This window comes from Desmodus rotundus, chromosome 8, assembly GCF_022682495.2.
Source record: "Desmodus rotundus isolate HL8 chromosome 8, HLdesRot8A.1, whole genome shotgun sequence".
In the NCBI taxonomy this organism is placed as follows: Eukaryota; Metazoa; Chordata; class Mammalia; order Chiroptera; family Phyllostomidae; genus Desmodus; species Desmodus rotundus.
This window is the reverse complement of record NC_071394.1, coordinates 132,985,214-133,004,567: the sequence shown is the minus strand read 5'-3', so window position 1 is coordinate 133,004,567 and position 19,354 is coordinate 132,985,214. Positions and strand designations below refer to the sequence as shown.

The following is a 19,354-nucleotide window of genomic DNA, read 5'->3' as shown; positions in this document are numbered from 1 at the left end:
CCCGCCTGCACTGCCACTGGCTCCTGGACACCAACACGTCAGGACTCCCCTTGGTTTGCAGGGTGAGGGGTGGGGGGCCCCGGTGGGATGGGGGGCTCCAGGTCAGATGGACGTCCCCGCAGAGCAGACCTGTGGTTGGCTTAGCATCTGGGAGTAGCTAATTGAATTCCTCCCTGTGAAAATGGGTGAAACACGCTTTTGTCCCTGCTACAGGCTTACCCGCCAATGCAAGTCTGGGAGAATTTGACAAAGTCAGTAAAAATGTTGAAGGTTTCTCACCAAAGCCAATGACGCTCTTGGCCTCATTATTCAAAGCACAGGATGATGTTACAAAGTTGGATTTGAGGTTGAAGATTTCAAAAGAAGAGAAAAACCTTGGCTTGTTTATCGTCAAGTATAGGAAAGACTTGGTTAAAGCGACAGACAGCTCGGAACCACTGAAGCCCTACCAAGACTTCCTGATAGACGTAAGTGTATGCCGGGCGTGGGCAGAACTGGCTGCTCCTCGCTAACACTGAAGCCGGTTTTTTAACGCTGGGACGCCCCCTGTACTCCGTGGGTGCCACTCGCTTTAAGTGGGAGCACTCACGTCCCTGGGGACCGGGCCACAGCAGGCTCTCACAGTAGTGCTGACACTGTCGATGTCTCCTCAGTGCAGGGAGCCCGACGCCGCCACCCGCGTGTCCGAGCTGCTGAAGTACCAGGGCCAGCACACCCTCCTGCGGGAGTTGCAGCGCTGGTCCGTGCCCCCGTTCCCTGTGAGCGGCCACGACCTCAGGAGGGCGGGCGTCTCCTCCGGCAAGGAGATCGGGGCGCTGCTGCAGCAGCTGCGAGACCAGTGGAAGAAGAGCGGCTACCGGATGGAGAAGGAGGAGCTGCTGAGCTTCATAAAGAAGACCTGACTGAGGCTGCCGGGCTGGGTAAGGCTGGTCTCTCTCCTCCCCCTCGGTGAGCTCTGAGAGACTAGTGTAGGAGGGAACGCGGCCGAGAGGGGCTCTTTGGGAGAATGCAGAATTGCATGCTTGTGAGCGTGCTGACCCGGCCTGCGTTGCAGCCCACCCCTCCTGCCCGACTCCCAGCACTGAACCCTCGACACCCCCTGCTGGACGGTTCCCACCGGTAGGTGTGGCTGGTTTTGCCGGCTCAGCCTGTCTCGGCTTGTTTCCCTTGTGTAGGGCTGTGCTGAGATCGGCGTGTTGAGGAAAAGTTTCTTGGTGTTTGGAATTGAAATAACTTGGTTATTTTACATGATTGTTTATGATAAGTGTCAGTTCTTATCTGAATTGCAGAATAAACTTGTACTTGAAAGTAGCTGACAGATGTGCACAAATACCCTCTAAAACACAAGGCCCGCTGTGCACCAGGTGCTGGGACGTGTGGGTCAGCGTGTGGTCGTAAGTCAGGTCGGGAGGACGTGGCCTTCATTGCAGTTTCCGTGACCAGGCTGGTGCCTCTGCTCCCTGAGGGTCTGAGCCCCACGGGCCTCCCGTGGGAGAGTGGGTGGGCAGCACGGAGCACTTCATTCCCACTGCTGGGCTCCGACACTCTGTAGCTGCCTGTCCCGTCTGGGCAGCCGGGCCCCGCCCTGGCAGACGGCAGTGTTTTTGTCAGGGCCCAGCTGAGGGGGGGTGAACGCATTGTCACCCTGTCACCCGGGCTTCTGCGAGAGAGGGCGCCTCAAAGCCACTCGCACAGGTCAGCAGTGACGGGCGTCAGGGAGGCGCAGCCTGCGGCACTGCAGGGCCACAGACAGACCCTGGCCCTGCCAGAGACGCCGCTCTCCCAGGCAGGGAGCGTGCCGCAGGGGCTGCTCGGAGGTCTGGGGTGTCACTTTAAGGTAGTAGTGCACGCATGTTTCTGCAGATGAGAGTTTTATCTGCGTCAGTACACGCTGTGGACTCTCGAGAGGTGTGTCCTGCTGTCCCCAGCTGGCGCCGCCTTGGGGTGCAGCTGTGCTCTGCCCCCAGAGGACCCGGGGTCCCCACGGAGCAGTTAGTGCGGAGTGCTGGGCGCGTGGCCAGTCCTCTCGTAGACCCGGCTGTCACTAGCGGTAGCAGCCCAGCTTAGAGACCATGACAGCTGTGGAGTCCAGGACAAGGCGAGTGCCTGCCCAAGGCCCGGCAGCCTTCCTGGGGCAGCACCCGCGCTGGTGAGTGCACAGTGGCAGCCGGCCCAGGGCTCGTTGTCTGGGCCGTCAGTGTGTAGGCAGAGACCAGCTGCTGCTGGGCTGACGCCTAAGGAACTCCAGGTCTGCCGTGGCTTGCGGTGGGTTGTGGAACTGCTGTGGCCTTGCGTGGCGGCCCATTGTCGTGGGCTGTGGAACACAGTGAGGGGAGAGCAGACCCACAGCTAGTGACAAGCAGGAGACAGCTGGCCGCCCTCGGAGGGGGAGGCAGAGGTAGGTGGCTCCTCAGCCTGTCGGGAGGACCTGATCTCGACGTTCCTGCTTACACCTGAGTGTCTGCGTGCACAGGCAGCGTACGTTACTATGTTACTTCAACGAAGAAGGTGTTTAAATCAAAACAGCCTAAGACCACAGCTGCCGGCAGCCTCTACGAAGCGGGCGCTGTGGGCTGCGACTGCGCCCGCAGCAGGGTGGCCGGGGGAGGTGCTCAGAGGCCGAGCGAACGCACACCGTGTGGGGTCTCTTACCAACAGACACTGAAGAAAACGAGAACTGTGTTTCTGGGCTCAAACTGCGTGTTTTAACTCTAATATTTTCGAAGTTTACAAGTCAGTATCTCACAGAAACTAACAGTTGAAAGAACAGAACCCTTCCAGGCTTTAACTGCTACCACCGCCCGGCCCTGCGCCCGGGGCAGGGAAGCGGACACGCCGCCCCGCACACTGCCTCACAGCAAGTTAGTTCACAGGAAGTTCCGCGCACTCTGTGCAGGAAGCAGAGTCCTCCCGGTCACGTGCTGCCTGACATCACTGTCCAGAGGGCCCAGGCTCCAAGCCGTGGAAGCGGGTGCACCTGAGCACCAAGTGGCCGAGACTGCGCTGCATCCTCTTCGATGGCGTGTCTCAGTCTTAAGTCTTCAAAGCCATCGGGCGAAGCGGCTGCCCCTCCCGACGCGCCTTTTGACCTGGGTTCACAGCAGCAGCAGCAGCAGGGTTCCGGAGCAGACGGCTCAGCAGGCCGGCTGTGCCACATCTGCTCACAAGCATAGCACCACCTTGTCTGGGCCCGTGTCGTCCTCGGGGTCGGGGATCGTGGGCAGCAGCGCAGACCGAGTCAGCCCCCAGAACTTCTGCGGTGACATGTCCTTTTTGGTGGCTGTGAACTTCCACCCAATGTGGCTTGCGCAGATCTTGCACTGGGCCACGGTCCAGGCAAACCTACGAGTTCAGGGACAGAATCAGCTAAGGAAGCGTGTCTGTGCCTGAAGCCCCCTCGGCAAACCTCCCCTGAGGATGTCTCGGAGCCGCGTTCTGAGCACCGAGGGACCAATGCTCCGAGCTTTGATCTGTCCTGTTTCCTGAGCCACGGCCGCAAAAAGGTTTTCTGGGCTGTGCGCTTTCCAGCCACCCTGGACCAAGCTCAGGGCATGGGAGGCAGGGCTCTGTGGGAAAGACAGCCCTGCGGGGGGAGGGGGGACCACGCTGGGAGGACCGGGCCCGCTGAGGCAGCCCCGGGAGAAAGGGGCGCACTGGGAGTGTGGGGGGAGAAGCGTGTTTCTCATGTAAGACAGAAAAACGGCTGAAGACCTCCTCTAAAATAGGAACGGTTCTGTCAGAAGTACAAGCCACGGCACTCTTGTCTCTAAGAAGAATCAACCAAACTGCGGAATTGCAACCATTTTCTTCCTTTTCCCCCAGGCATTTCCCACATTCAGCACTTACAGTAATAAGTTAATTCTAGTGTTGGTCCTTGGACTAATAAAAAGGGTGTCAGGACTGGACAAGCCAAATGACGTTCTAGGTTTGGAACAGTGAGTAAAACACTGATTCCTGCTCAGCTCATTTTGTCTCTTTAAAAACAAACAAAACAGGCCCAGAATTTGGACGGAAAGACAAACAGGGTTCCTGAAGCTGTGCAGTGAGTGGAAGCTTCCGGCCGGGGCCCCAGGGCCCTGTGGTCCCAGTCAGCGAGACGGTGCACAGGGCCGTTCCCAGCCACCAACTGGTGACACGAAGGGCATTGAGACAGAGCTGCTGACCGCGCGGTCCACCACCTCGGGTTCCTGTGCGGGCTACACTGCTTAGGGACCTGTTTCTCTGCCCCAGACAGGCACAGCCACAGGAGGAAAGCCGCCCGCAGGCCCTTACCCGGGGAACCAGCTGTGCTCCGTGGACGGACGGCCGACCAGGCTCAGGTTGGAGGCCTTGCACACAGTCAGCGTCTCGTGCACGTAGCCGTGCGGGTTCACGTAGGCCGCCATCGGCCCGCACAGGGACAGGCTGCAAGAGAACAGCACGGGGCGTCCGTCAGCAGGGCGAGCCTGACTCCAACCGGCATTTTACAAGTCAACCAAGGACTCAGCGTACGGCAGCTGTCGTTTCTAACCTCAGTTACTTTCACTCAACGTCAGAACCTCAGGCTGCAAGCAGGAGGTGGGCAGTCAGCAGTTTTGCTCAAATGTTCTCCCGGTGACCAGAAGCCATGGAAACCCCAGTTCTCAGCCCCTCTGCAGACGGACAGTGTGAAACCCCCGGCTCAGCGGGGTCTGGGGTCTGGAGGGCGTGCAGCCCACCACGCTGCAGAGACCGGCGCTGCCCGTCCTGACTCAGAACTGCGAGGCTGCCCTGTCTCAGCGTCGGACCGAGCTGAGCATGCCCTGCTGCCCTCCGGCCCGCGTGGCAGGCCTGACGCTGAACTGAGCATAACGCCTGAGGCACCGTGGAAGGCCCTGCACGTAGTCTGCAGCGAGGCCTCCAACAGGGACTGGGGACAAGGACCGCGCAGTCCCACCCTCCTGAGCTGCTGCCGCCGCCACCCCCTGGGGGACCTCACCTGCCCCTCACCGTTCACTGGCTGAGCGTACCTAACCAGGGGAGGAGATTCTGGGAGTGCGGCTGGGAGAGTGTGCTCAAGTTTACTAAAAATGGAGCATCTCACCTGAATATTTCATCTTTGGTGGTGATTTCTGTTTCTTGACACTGTTTACAGCAGAGAGACGTGCACTGAAACGTGTAAGAGGAAGTCAGTGGGGAACACGCATCCACGCGGTGATGTAACCTCACGGGCCACCAGAGAGCCGCGCTGCGCACGCTCCCTCACAAAACTAACGACTCTTGGCTGAAGACACAGCGACCAATACGACCACAGCGCTTCCCAAGCCCGGGGGAAGCTGATTAGACAAAGGGACCCAGAGCTGGTGAATGCATAACAATTCGAGCTTGTCTCCGGTCCCAGGTGAAATGCTTGCATCGCCCTTTCCATTTCTGGTCCCCTGGCGGCAGGACCGAGAGGCCCTGTAGGGGCTGCTGGGTCCCCCCAGACGCCGACGTCACACGACCCCGCTGCTCACCTTGTTCATGATGTCTAGTTCACAGCGCAGGCGCTGGACGGCGCTGCCGATTCGGAGGAGCTGGACCCTCAGCGCGTCGTCGATGGGGAGACAGGCCGCTACTCGGTAGGAGAAGTCTTAAGGGATGCGGGGGTTTCAAGCTGTAAATGTGCGCAGCACACTCCCCCCTCTTGAAGCCCCTCCCTCCAGGGCTCCCGGAGAGCGCGCCTCACCCACGACCATGCTGCGGAAAGGTGCCAGCCACCCAGAGGGTGCTCCCGGGAAGTCCTAGAATGTACCTTTTCCTGTACTTGTTTCTCTAAGTGCTGCCTTTTAAATCCAACGCAAAATCTAACACAGGTAGGCGGGCCTTTGTCTGCTAAGCAGCACCTCACACACAGACCTGGAGGTGACGTGTGGCACGTCCTAGAGCGGGGTCACGTGGGAGCCCCTCACGGTGCATGGTGCAGGTGGGGCGGAGCTGCTCTGGGGGAGCGTTCCGAACTCGAGCCAGTGGTCACCCCTGAGCTTGTTAGGGAACCCTTGCTGAAAATCGGGGTGTTTACAGAATTTGAGAACTCTGATATGCTCAACTAAATGTACTTATATTTTTTTAAATGCTCAAAGCAAAAGAAATGTGTATGCTTTGCAAAACTAATAAAAATACTCGTTAAAAAAACTAAAATTTTGGGTTTCGTTAGGAAACACACAACTGTTTCTATTGGTGAGGCGTCTCAGGCCGCAGGCAGGAACCGCACGATCGTACGCACCTATTGGATTGGAAGGCAGAGAGTCGTCTTTCAGATTCTCGTCCCACTCACGGAGCTGCTGCTTGATTCTGTCCATCAGAGTTTCCTTGTTCGAGAGAGAAGTAGCCATGGTTAGGTGCACAGACTTTCACGACTCACCCTCGTTTTTTCAGCCTCTTCAGTGAAACTCAACACACGAGCAGCAACATAAGCCATCACTGTAAGATCTGAGTTCCAGTTTAAACAGCTGTCTTCTCACGGGGACCCAATCAAAGCCCCAGGGCAGCCTGACCCCCGGAGGGGACGAGTGACACATGTTGACTGTGTGCTCCAGGCCAAGGGCCACAGCCACCAGTCCCCTCATTCTACAGATGCGCAAGTAATTTGCCCCAAACCACAGCGAGGGACAGGAATCAGGCTGTGAGCAGTCTTTGTGTCTGAAAACGCAGATCTCTCAGCCGTCCCAGCAGCCTGTGTCTGAGCTCTGCATGGTGGGGCGATGCCACCTGGTCAGCAAAACCACAGGGGGGCGTGCCCACTAGTGCAGTAACCAGCGAGCAGGAGACATAGTTATTATATTTGTTTAGAAAAATGCAAAATACTGTGAACGGACTCTTTAATTTTCTAAGTATGACTACCACCTGAGCCAACAGGATTTCAAATGCTTGATAAACCCTAAAACATTTCCGTATCTTGTCCTGAAGTTATAAGGCGTTAGAAGCTGGGAAAACCAAAAACTCTATACGTTAAAGGCAAGTCTACCTAGAAGTCCCTTTGGTTCTGGCTGTTCTCCTCAAACGTAACAAATGGCACTGGTTTTGAATGTAAAACACCACTGGGCATGAAAGCCCACGTCCTGTTCCAATGGCCCTTAGTTATGACCCTGCTGCCCTAGAAACAAAAAGTTAGAGGTGAGTTACTTACAGCATCGTATAAGGAATACAGCCAGCGAGGCCATGAAGTCAAATTTGCACAATGAAACTTTCTCTGCAAACAGAAAAAAAAAAAAAATCACTAAAGTGACCTCACAGAATACAGATTCTTAACGTAGAAAGAGCTGCTTTGGAAAGTTCCTTTGGCCCAGGAAAGACTTCTAATTTCAAAAAGAAAAAGATTTTGTAGATGATTTCATAATAGGTGTTTATCTATTAAGTTTATCATATTTTTATAGCCTTCAAATATATATCTCAACTAGACTCTTCTTTTGAAGAAACTCGCGTGCTAAACTGTGACACCGAGGACGGCCGAGCAGCAGGACAGACAGGGCTGGACTCTGCCCCTCGGAGCACACCACCTGCCTTACGCTAGGGGGCACGTGTCCAGTGACTGCAGCGAGACGCCGGAAATGTGACCCACTGTCCTTGGGTGGGAACTGTTACCGGCTGCCCACCGCATCACGGAAGCAAATGGGCGAGGTGAAGGGAGGCGATTCCAGGCTGGACGTGACTGCACACTGGGGACGTCCTGACCACGTCCCACTTCAGCCACCTCAGGGACAGACAGGGACAGCCAACGCTGTTTTTGGACTGGAAAGGAGCACGCCCAAACCTCGCAAAAACACGGGTTATGCCCACACTCCTGCAGGATCCCGACGCTGGATGGGAAGGCCCGGTACAGTGTCGGCCCTCAGAGTGCACGCTCGGTGTCACACCGGCGAGGCTGGACGCAGAAGCATAATTTCAAGCCCAGGACACGCACAAGTCGGCGCACGCGGTGGAGCCGCTATAGCCGTGAACTAGAAGCAACCTGGACATGTGTCCACCCTCCGGCAGGTGAGTGCGTTCGCCCCGGGGAGGCCGTGTCTGATTCCAGGACAGGGCATGGGAGCAAAGCGGACCACCCCCCACGTGCAGACGCACAGGAGCCTGCGTGGGAAGGGAGCAGCAGGCTGAGCCCCAGAGGGCTGTGCACCAGAGTGGAGCCAGAAAAGCGAGAGGACCTCTGACAGAGAGTGGCGCCCGCACCTGCGCCTGCAGGACCAGGGGGATAGCGGGGGCTCAGTGGGCTGGTGGGTTGACCATGGCAGGGGCCTCGCCTGCCCAAAATCCAGTCCAGCTACAGCAGAAGTAGAGACAAGAAAGTCCTCCCACAGACCGAAAGGTCGCGGGTTCGATTCCATCAGGGAACACACCTAGTTGCCAGTTCGGTCCCCACTCGGGGCCCGTATGCGGCAACCGATCAATGTTTGTCACATTGCTGTTTCTGTCCCTTCCCCCTCTCCCTTCCCTCCTCCTCTCTCTCAAACCCCTAACCACACCCTTGGGTGAGGATTAAAGGGAAGGGAGGACGTCACTCTCCTGTGATGGTCACAGATGAGGACTCTGTTGCATCAGGGTTCTGGAGAGTGTCTGGGCTGACGCCAGGCACGTGCAGCGTGGAGAGGTCAAGTGCGGGCGTGCCAGTTACACACGCTTCGGGAACTGCACCCGGAGGAGGGCAGACTTGTTCTAGAGGCGCCTGGGCTACAGCTCAAACCCATGGGCTCCTTGAAGAGAAGAATTTCTGGCTCAGTGCGGTCCTTTCTGCAGCTGAGGCTCCCCAGAGCGGCCTGGGGCGGCACCCGCGCGCACGCTTGAGCAGCGACTCTGACTCTGAGGGACTCCGCCCGCAAGACCCTGAAGGGTTCTCCAATCAGCTTTTCACTTGTAGGACCAAAATGGACAGGGAGGGTTTTTGTCACAGTTCAGCCACAGAATTAAAAATGCTACCAACAACTCATCAGGCAACCGGACACGCAGTGCCGCAATGGCAGCCACCTCCCCAGTCTCGTGAGAAGGCCGTGAGCTCGGCCACGTCCCCGCATCTTACAGACAGAGACGGGAGGGTGGTGACTGGCCCGAGGTCACAGACGAGGATGGGGAGTCAAGAGTGCAGTCAGCAGCTGCTCAACCCAAGTCTGCTGCCGGCACTGCTTCCCGCATCTGGGGCGTGCTAGTGATCGCAACGCCAGCACAAGGCTGAACCCGAGCCGCGGGGCTTCCATGTCAGTGGGGGATGCTCACCTTCCAGAGTGACTCAGAGTTACACAGAGGACGGAGCCGACTGGCGCCACTCTGCCACACCAGAGAGAGCCCTCTTGTAACACAGAAGCCTGTCTCCCTGCACGAACATCCCTTCCCATGATGACGAGACGCAGGAGCACACCTGGAAGTGCCCGGCCAGCGTCCTCCCCTCGCCGCCACGCCCAGGCGCCGCGGCCTGAACAGGCTGGGTCTCCGGTGCCTCAGCCCCCACTTCAGCAGAGGCGGCCCCTCAAGTTCCTGCAGGACAGCCCGGACCGATTCTGCAGTTCTGTGTACACGCCGATTAAGTGTGCCCACCACACCCTTCCTGCTGGGGACGTGCTCTATGTGGACCAACACCAGGACGTGTGCCAGGGGAGCCGGTACAAGGACACTGCGCAGGCCCTCAGCCTCCCACTTCGACCCCGCACCACAGAGGGGCTCCTGTCTCCCAGCTGACGAGGTCTCACAGTTCACGGCGTTCCCCAGAGCTGTCAGTGCTGACCCCGCCTGAGCCCCAGGCACCAGTAGGGCCGGGCAGAGTCTGCAGTGAGGGGCGCTGCCCCCAATGGCACTAGCCACGGGAAGTCACAGGCAGGCAGGCAGGCCCTTGGAGGAACCTGTCTGTGGCCCAAGTCACATCCTTCCGCTTTTAAGCCTCAAAACTATAGCCTCGGCTTTGCCTCCCAACCATGTAGGGCATTCAGAACACATGAAGCGCACGCACGCGGCTCTTTAAGGGGCAGTGACCTTCCCTGGGATGGCATCACAGGCTAACAACACACCAAGGGAACCGCTGCTCCAGGTCACGCGGCCACCAGAGGAGGTCATGCACTGCACTGAGCCCTGTCCCAGCCAGCAGGGCACACAGCAGCAGCAGCTTCTGCAGGCGACCCCACAGGTCCCAGTTCTGTCCCTTCATCCCCCAGACGACTCCTGGCTCCCAGGAACCGGAGCTCAGAGATGGACAGATGTCGTGGACACACAGCTGCAAGCCCGGGTGAGTGCTGGGGAAGCACCTGACTACAGAGCCCAGGTCATTTCTTCTTCAATAAAGAAGCGACGACAGACGCCCCTGCTCCTGCTGCCGCGGTTACTACTCTGAAACGAGGCGGGAGCGCACGGCGAGGCAGTGAACAGTAGCCGCCTCACTAGGCTCCTCCCAGACGACCCCCCCATCTGCAGCAGTCGCCCGAGCCCGCCACCCCACACAGCTGCCTGCACGAGGTCCCGTCTGGAGAGCAGAGTGGGGACGTGGCACACACACGGGCTGTGGAGGAGACCCTCCACGGTGGCCTACACCGATCCACACCCAGGCAGACCCCCACTGCCCTACCGGACGAGGAAGGGACGGTCAGTGCAGGGTCTGGCAGGTTGCAGGGCAGCTGCCTGTCCGTGTTTTCAGAAGATGAATCCCGCAAAGCCAGCGTATGCTAAATTCAGGGACTAGCAATCCTTTCCTTCGGGCAGCAACCATAAATGCTACTATCTTGTACTCAAAACCGACACATCTCTCCAATGAAGAGAAACAAGCCTCATGAGGTTTTTTCCCAAGAGAAAGAATGATTCCGCCAAAAGGATGTACCTAAGAATTAACGCCAAGCACGTTTCACAGAGCACGTGGTCACGAGCCAGTTTTTGTGACGCCACGGTACTGTGCAGAAAGCTGAAAAGCTTTTCTTTCAGAAGTCTGGAGGAAGTGAAACTCTCCTTTCTCTCGGGTCAAGGGGTTACGACTCCAGCCAAACATCTGACGTGATTACAGGAGAGGACCCTGCAGAATCGCAACTACCAGCTGCTGCCTGGCTGCTGTGGCTCAGTGGATTGCGCACCAGCCTGCGAACCAAAGGGTCACTGATCAATCCCCAGTCAGGGCACATGCCTGGGTTGCAGGCCAGGTCCCCAGTAGGGGGCGCACAAGAGGCAACCACACATTGATGTTTCTCTCCCTCGCTTCCCTTCCAACAATAAAATAAATAAAATCTTTTTAAAAAAAAAAAGAAACTACAAGCTGTCAGCACACAACAGTGGGAAGACCTCACCACCCCGTGCAGCTTACGGCTGCCGTGAGCACAGCATGGTCAGGCGCCCCCGCCACAGTGAAGAGGGAGTGCGTCCTGACAGCTCAGGGGGTCTTTCTTACAAACGGGAGAAGCAGCACGCGGTCTTCATTCCTGGAAGACCCCCAGGAAGTCCACTCTCACCTTCTGGTACTTCTGCCACCACTTGCAGGAACGGCGGTCCTCCCAGGAGCCGGGCGGGGCGGGGAAGAGCTGGCGCCTGCGGAGGGACTCGAGCTGCACGGCGGACATGGTGGAGGGCAGCACGCACTCGGGCAGGATCTGCACCTTCGCCTGCTGGATTCTGAAATGGGACGGCAGGTGCTCAGGGCTCAGGCGGCCCATCCCACCTCCGAAGCCTCTGACACAGGCCCATTTCAATAGCAAGACTTTCAAAACGACTATTTCATAAATCGTACCAGAGTTAAAACCAAAGGTAACCTAAGGAGTGGACTTTCGATCTCACTGTGGAATGCAAAGGAGATTGTTACACCTCAGATGAGTAAATACACAGTCTGTGCGTGAAACAGAGTTTTAAAAGTCAACATATAACCAACCACTACTGCATGTCTTCATATCTGAAAATTAATTTCTTGGACACCCACCCATCCCATCGCCCCATCTCCGTGCAGCCTGACCCCCACGCCACGCTCTCTCTCTGTCGCCTACCCTGGGGTGTGGGAAAGGAGGGGAGACTCAAGACCCCGCTCACAGGGATGAGTTAAACGAGGCAAGGGGGCTGCCTGCAGCCTTAACTTCTGCGTGCGTCCCCTCTCCCCCCACACGTGCAACTTGAACGAGCAGACACTCAAAATGCACACGGCCCTTCTCAGTGACAAGTGACCCCCCCGGACAGTCCGGCCTTCGTTTCCACGAGTGGCCTCTGACCGGGGAAGGGACCAGAGCAGCCCCACGCCAGGGTGAAGCCCTGTCGGACAGACCGCGGCAGGGGCAGCGGATGAAACGCCGCTGCTCCGTGAACTACCTCCAGGAACTCTAAAGCGCTCTCTCCCACCAGCTGCCGCCTTGAGCAGCAGAGAGTTATGACCGAAACTTCCATACTTCTGTTGCCCGCACCCTGCGTCCCAGGGCCCTCCCGCCCAGCGGAGTGCCACGCCCACAAGACACCACCCAGTGATCGGGACAAACACCTTTTTTCAAATAGCGGTAACGGAAGGTGAACTGGATTTTTAAAAATGAGCTTAGTGTTCCTAAAGCTTTCTATGGAAGAACTCTGACCCCGAGAGCTGCGCCGAAATACCCGCTGAAACACAAAGCTGGCCGGTTCTGGCCTCAAGGAGGCACAGAGCCAGCCGGCGTCTACCGATCACACACCGCACGTGACACACTCACGGGCAAAGTCAGGTCTGCGCTGGCCACAGGCACTGAACGTGTGTCCCTGCTGCTCGGACGGAGCAGCGGTAGCCCGCGTGGCTCCCCACACTGCAGGGACACCCCAGGCACCTCCCCCCCGGGGCTCCCTCGGAGGAGCAGCCCTCCATCCCCAAGCTGCACCGCAAAGGACACCGCCCTGAGGGCCTGCCCGATGGCCCTCAGACCTGCAGGGACATCAGAACCACCAGGAAATCCTAGACGCGGCCGTAGCTCCTCCCCTGGCCCATCACTTGCCTAGGGGTGGGGATGGGGCTGGGACTCAGGCCCCCATAGTTCTAGAAACATCCCAGTAGCGGGTGATACACAGCGAGTCTGGAAGCCACCAGGCTAGACCCCCAAGGAGGGAGAACGACCGGTCACAGTCATGAAGAGTGAAAGGTCAGCCCGTGACCCAAGAACCCCGGTCACTCGAAGACGCCTGCACGGCCCCTCACCCGTCTGACTGTGTCCTCAGCTCCAGCACTCGGAACCTCTGCCGCCCCACCGCCTTCACCTTCACCACCTCGATCCCGAAGTCCTGCTCCTCCCGGTAGGCGTAGATCTCCGCCGTGGTTCCGAACTGGGCTTCCCGCTCCTGCGTGTTGCTTCCAGGACGGTTTCGAAAAGGAAACAGTTCTGAGCATTTAATGTTTAAATATGCGAGGCTGGTGACAGCGACACACACAGGAACACGCGTCACATAGCGACCCCCCACTGCAAAGCTGTTACCCTTTCACCATCGCGGGGAGGCGGGGGCGGGATTCTGGTCGAGAAGGCGGCCTCACAAAGGACAGTGAGTGCGCTTTTAGGAAAACAACTTCTAGTCACTGAAACGCCCTAGGACCCACGGGCAAGCTCTCCCCGCCCTACGCGAACACCTCTAATTCCTGCTGCGCAGTTGTTAGCTTGCTGCCCCGTGGCCGTTTCCTGCCCCCGCTGCCCACTTCCCACGGAGGCCGCAGGACACGGAGACTCAGCTGCGGTTCGCCACGGTCCGTAGTGGACAGCGTAGGGGTCTGAGAGAGAACGGCCGCTCTCCTGAGAAAGTCATCCTTTACGTGACAACGTAAAGGCCCTGCTTCTCTTTACACACACAGGCCGTGAACACCAGGCAGTCCGACTGCGCGAAGGCACGCGTCTGTGCGATTTAGAGGTACTAACAAAAACACTCCAGCTCTCCGGCTTTGCCCGGAGCCGTTCCCCTCGCGCCCCACCCAACCCGTCTGCTGGGCATGTGCAGTGACTGTCAGCTTCGGCCCGACATGGGCCTCGCAGGTGTGTGACGGCAGGTGCGCCCCAGTGGAAAGAACCCGCCGCGCGTGTACCCACCTGTAGGCGAGGACCGCAAAGGTCCTGTCCTTCTGGATCAGCGTGCGCACCATGCTGACCTCCTGCGGGCGGAAGAGCTGCAGAGGCAGGGTCTGCCCCGGGATCAGCACCAGCGCCACCTGCGGCAGCACCGGGATCACCTGGCAGCTGTCGTCGTCGTGCAGGGTCCGGCCGTGGAACTCCTCCATGTCGGCGCCCAGGTACTGCGGGCAGACACAGGCGCGCCCTCACCTCGGGCCGGCGCAGTGCGCAGGCTCCATGCCCCGAGCAAATCCGGGGAAGGAACGCGGGCAGCGCGGACAGCGGTTACCCAAATGGCCATAAACTGGAAGGGCTCGCTTTGACTCTCAGAAGGATTTCTGATACTCTGTAAGAATCTCTCACGTACAAACTCAAGACCAGTTTTTAGTTCAAAATGCTGGGTTGGCCAAAAAGTTTGTATAGTCTTTTTCGTAAAATAAAACGTACATTTTTCATTTTCACCAGTAACTTTATTGAGCTGGATATTTTGTTGAGTATGTCCACTACCTCCCACATGGTAGAACATCCACTGTTTTCAATTAATGTCTCGATCTGATGGCCATCAATTTCAACTGGCCTACCCGACCGTGGAGCATGCCAGCGAGACATCTCCGGCACGCAACTTCGCAAACCACGTGTGACACGTTCGATCAGTCACAGCACCTTCTCCACACCCTGCACACATCTTTGAGTTTCAGGTGTATTTTTACCTTTGTGGAAATAACAAAGTATATTCTGAAAATGTCATGTATTTCCTTCCATCTTCAATATTAAAATGGCTACACAAAGATTCACCAATATTGATTTTCTTTTAAAGCACACTGATACGACAGCTGTCACGCTACAATCTAACAAAACTGTTTCGAATGAAGTTAAAGACAACTAAGCGCTGCTACAGCCGCCGTACGGAAAAAAACCGAGAATTTTGTGGCCGACCGGACATGTGTCAGATCTGTCACTAAATGACATACCGTGTGTGAGGTTGGCAGACTGGTGTCGAAATTTATGACGTTGGGTTTCTTGGCTTCTCTGCCATCCTGGTCTTCCACTTCCATTTCAATCCCATCTTCTTCCTCGCTCTCTGCTGTAAATGAACGGTGGGAGAGCGAACCAGATGTGTGACCAGTCACAGCCACGCTCCCTGTCGAAGGCACAGTCCCCTTCTGCGGGGCCTGAGCCCTGGAGCATGGGGCTGCAAACACGGCCGCCCTCTGGCTGCCCCGAGGCCCTGGGGGCTGGGGTCTGCGCCCAGCCCCAGCACTAGCTCCTTTCCTAGCCCAGGGCTTGCCGTCCACCGGCTCAGGGTCAGAGGAACACTGCATCCCTGTGCGGCTCACCTGGTCTCCTGGCAGCTCGCGTCTGCTGCACTAAGGCGTCGGTGCTGGCTCATCTCCACCTTGTGTCTGGGTCTCCTCAGCTTGTGCCCAATGCCCCCTCTGCCCCAGGACCCCACCTGGGAGACCCCACTACGTTTCCCGTCTCCTTGGCCTCGTCTGGGCTGCTGGCTCACACTGACCAGCTGTGAGAGCCCTGGGCAAGCATTTCGTTCTGTATGTTCTTGCAGTCGGGCTGGGCTTCCGTGCTCCCGGGGAGAGGACCCCAGAGGCAAAAGGCTCCCACCGGCACTGCTATCCCTGTGACGCCAACCTGACCACCCGGCTGAGGGCAGGGAGGGTGTGCCTGAGGGGCTCCTCCACAGGAGCATGGGGGCCCAGCTGATGTTCTCCTGTGAGCCACTGTCTCCTCTCCCTGTCACCGGTTCTGATACCTGATTGCGCCTAAGTTTCCTCCTTTGGACAGGGACAGGCATGACTGAGACGCCCTCTGAGGTTCTTTCAAAGTTTCCCTGTAAAAGTCCCCACAGAAGACAGGAAGGAGGGGGACCTGAAGGAGGCATTGCCTGGCAGGCTGAGTCCATGGCACTGATGGCACTTCCTGCTGTCACTGCCGTTTGAAAATGAAACGTCTGCCATCATTTCCATCAGTTTGCTTTGGGGTTTTATAAAGTTTGTGTGAGGCCCTGGCCGGGTACCTCAGCGGGTTGGGGCATCATCCCGATACACCAAGGTTGTGGGTTCAATCCCCGGTCAGGGCACATACGAGAAGCAGCCAGTGAATACACACAGTAAGTGGAATAACAAATCAGTGTTTCTCTCTCTCACTACCCCCTCCCACTCTCCCGCTGCAAAAAAAAAAAAATCAATAAAGTTTACATGAAATATAAAACATTTTAAAAGAAGTGTCTTAGAAAGCTCTCTCCACACACAGTTTAAATTATGAAAACTAGGCTGACCTACTCTAAAACCTGGCGTTACTAACAACAGGTCTGAAAGTTAGGAAAAGCTGCCCTAAACAGATGCCGGTCTGTACAGTGGGTCTGTCCGTGCCATGCCGGCTACGGGGACCCCACACTACACCGGGGTACTCACCCGGGGGGGGGCTGTGCCCCTCAGGGGAAGTGGGGGATGTCCGGAAGTGCCAGTGGGTGGCAGGAGCAGGGCAGTCCTGCCAGTGTGGGGAGGATGTGGCTGGGGATGCCGCTCGCGGGCCACAGTCAGGCCCTGCGGCAGAGAGCTCCCTGCCCCAATGGCAGAGGTGCTGTGACCGAGAGACCCTGGGCGGGAATAGCCACAGAGATGCGGGAGCCTCATTTTCACCCCATACTTCATGTGTTTCTAAATGCCCCAAATAATCTTCAAAGTAAAGTGTCACCACAGAAGAGTCACTTCCTTTGTGTATGCCATTGCTTCAACCAAACTCCCTCCAGCCGGGTCCCTGACGAGCAAATGTCTTCAGTATGGTAATTGCTCTGGGCTTTCTGTTAGTTCTTACGGACTCTTGGACACAAAGCTTTGTCAAAGCGAACACAGTCACTCCATCTCACGTTCAAACAGCCTGTGGTCTAGCACTGCGAGCAGGTAGGATCTGTCCTAAGAACACAGATGTTTCACCAAGAGGTAAAGAAAAATACAAGCGGATGGTACAAGTACTCTGAGCCAACTCCTTGCGTTTACACCCTGACTGCATGGCAGTCCCCTGGCCGGCGGGCAGCCCGCAGGCTCCCCCAGAGAAAGCTGAATGCTTGGCTCCTAGACCACAGGCTGGAACCCTTCATTTTAAAACACGCTTTAGCTGTTCTGACTGCTAGTCTCTAAACGAGCTCCTTATGCATAGCAGCCTTTCTTCCCCTACTCAGCTGGTCATCCGAGTTTCCTTGGCCAAGACGGATGCTCCGCACCTGAACTGGAGCTAGCTCCCTGACATTGAAAGAGGGGTGCTCTCGGGCTTAGGAACCTCCAGGACATCTTTAAACATTCCCACATCCGAGTTATAGGGGTACCAGAAGGAAAAGAGGAAGAACAAAAAATTGAAAACTTATTTGAACAAATAATGAAGGAGAACTTCCCTAATCTGGCAAAGGAAATAGACTTCCAGGAAGTCCAGGAAGCTCAGAGAGTCCCAAAGAAGCTGGACCCAAGGAGGAACACACCAAAGCACATCATAATTACATTACTCAAGATTAAACAGAAGGAGAGAATCTTAGAATCAGCAAGAGAAAAGGACACAGTTACCTACAAATGAGTTCCCATAAGACTGTCAGCTGATTTCTCAAAAGAGACCTTGCAGGCAAGAAGGGGCTGGAAAGAAGTATTTGAAGTCATGAAGGCAAGGACCTACATCCAAGATTACTGTAACCAGCAAAGCTATCATTTAGAATGAAAGGGCAGATAAAGTGCTTCTCAGATAAGGTCAACTTAAAGGAGTTCATCATCACCAAGCCCTTATTATATGAAATGTTAAAGGGATTTATCTAAGAAAAAGAAGATACAAAATATGAACAGTAAAAATGACAGCAAACTCACAGTTATTAACAACCACACCTAAAACAAAAACAAAAGCAAACTAAGCAAACAACTAGAACAGGAACAGAACCACAGAAATGGAGATCACATGGAGGGTTATCGACAGGGCAGTGGGAGGGGGATAGAGGGGGGAAAGGTACAGAGAATAAGTAGCATAAATGGTAGGTAGAAAATAGACAGGGGGAGGGTAAAAATAGTGTAGGAAATGTAGAAGCCAAAGAACTTATATGTATGACCCATGGGCATGAACTCTAGGGGAGGAATGTGGGAGGGAGGGGGTGGGCAGGATGGAGTTGAGTGAAGGGGCGGAAATGGGACAACTGTAATAGCATAATCAATAAATATATTAAGAAAAAAGGGGGTGCTCTCGGAAACAGCGCGCACCTCACGGACTGACAGAAGGGCAACCCCCCGTGTGACTCAGAACCGCACTGCCATCCCATCTACAGCCCGTCGCCCTCTGGACTCGGCGGACAATCCCACCGACTGCGGAGAAACACCACAGTGAAGTCTGAGCGCTGGGGTCCCGCGGGAGCCCCTGCGAACACACCGCCCGGAAACGGCGGGCGAGGCAGGTGCCCGGGGCCGACGGCAGGGCTGATACACTCAGCTTTCTGTCGGCTCCGCTGCCGGCTTCGGAACAGCGTCCGACCCCGGTTCAGTGAGCACAGTAGGCCACTCCTGCATGGGATGCGTGCACGCTGCCTCCCCCTCCTCCAACCCACGCAGGTCGCGCGGCACCGGTGACCCGCCAAGCACAGCTTTCCTTAGGCAACTGCCTGACCCACAACTGTGTCCTGGACAGAAAACCCCCAAGTCAGCGGCGTGAAAAGCAAGCTGCCCCACCCCGCTCCGTCTGGCTCGCAGCGGCCTCCAGACGCACCCGGCCCCCTCCGGCCCCTCTGCAGACCGCACAGCACGCGGAGCGGTCCCGGGGCACAGCCACACCCCTGGGGGCCGCACCCAGAGACCCGCTCCAGGACCAGGCCGACCCGCGGGGCCGAGCTAACGTCTCCTAGGCGCGGAGACGCCTGGAGAGCCGGTCGTGCACTGTAATCACTCTGCGGTCAAGACACAGCGGCCACGCGGACTGACAGCCACGGACAGACACAGGGCGGGGCCCCGGCCCTGCGCGCCCGGGCCGACTCTGAACGAGGCCGCCAGGTCGCGGGGACAGAGTGGCAGCAACGCTGGGCACAGGCGGGACGTGCGCGCTCGGGGCTCGCGGGCTGTCACCGCCCAGGGACCTAGTCCGGGAGGTTCCGGCCGCGGTGCGGCCCCCGGCCCGGCCCCCGGCATCCCCAGAGCCACGTCTCGGACCCGCGCCCGACCCCGCGCGCAGCCCACCGCCTTCCGACACGCGCCCGCCGCCCCGCCCCGCCCCGGCCGTTACCAGGTAGCAGCGGCAGGTGGTTGCCCATGTCGTGCGCAGCGTCCTGCGGGTCGCCCTCGCCCGCCATGTCTGTTTACCCGCACAGCATGCTGGGACGGGGCGGTGCCCGC

The 19,354-nt window shown here is 57.2% G+C and overlaps 2 protein-coding genes across 5 annotated transcripts in view; one reads left to right on the top strand and one right to left on the bottom strand.

Moving 5' to 3' along the window:
- TRNT1 (tRNA nucleotidyl transferase 1) overlaps positions 1-5,481 on the top strand; it is a 15,626-nt gene extending 10,145 nt beyond the window's left edge. For 2 of the 4 annotated variants that reach the window (XM_053929401.1, XM_045199701.2), the window contains exons 7-8: positions 214-467; positions 654-2,529. In XM_053929401.1, coding sequence (XP_053785376.1) covers positions 214-467; positions 654-902 — 503 coding nt within the window. In that variant the 3' untranslated portion in view covers positions 903-2,529. Of the gene's footprint in view, positions 1-213; positions 468-653; positions 2,530-4,230; positions 4,365-5,113 lie in introns of those variants that run through there. The other 2 variants (XM_053929404.1, XM_053929402.1) reach the window with 2 other exon arrangements.
- Positions 3,095-19,354, bottom strand: CRBN (cereblon). Its single transcript, XM_053929400.2, has 11 exons — positions 19,245-19,354; positions 14,960-15,072; positions 13,968-14,170; positions 13,094-13,243; positions 11,409-11,568; positions 7,127-7,189; positions 6,224-6,308; positions 5,475-5,590; positions 5,063-5,127; positions 4,273-4,404; positions 3,095-3,342 (listed from the first exon to the last, which is right to left on the bottom strand). Exons 1-11 carry the CDS (start codon positions 19,309-19,311, stop codon positions 3,162-3,164), a joined length of 1,335 nt encoding a protein of 444 aa, XP_053785375.1. The 5' UTR covers positions 19,312-19,354; the 3' UTR covers positions 3,095-3,161.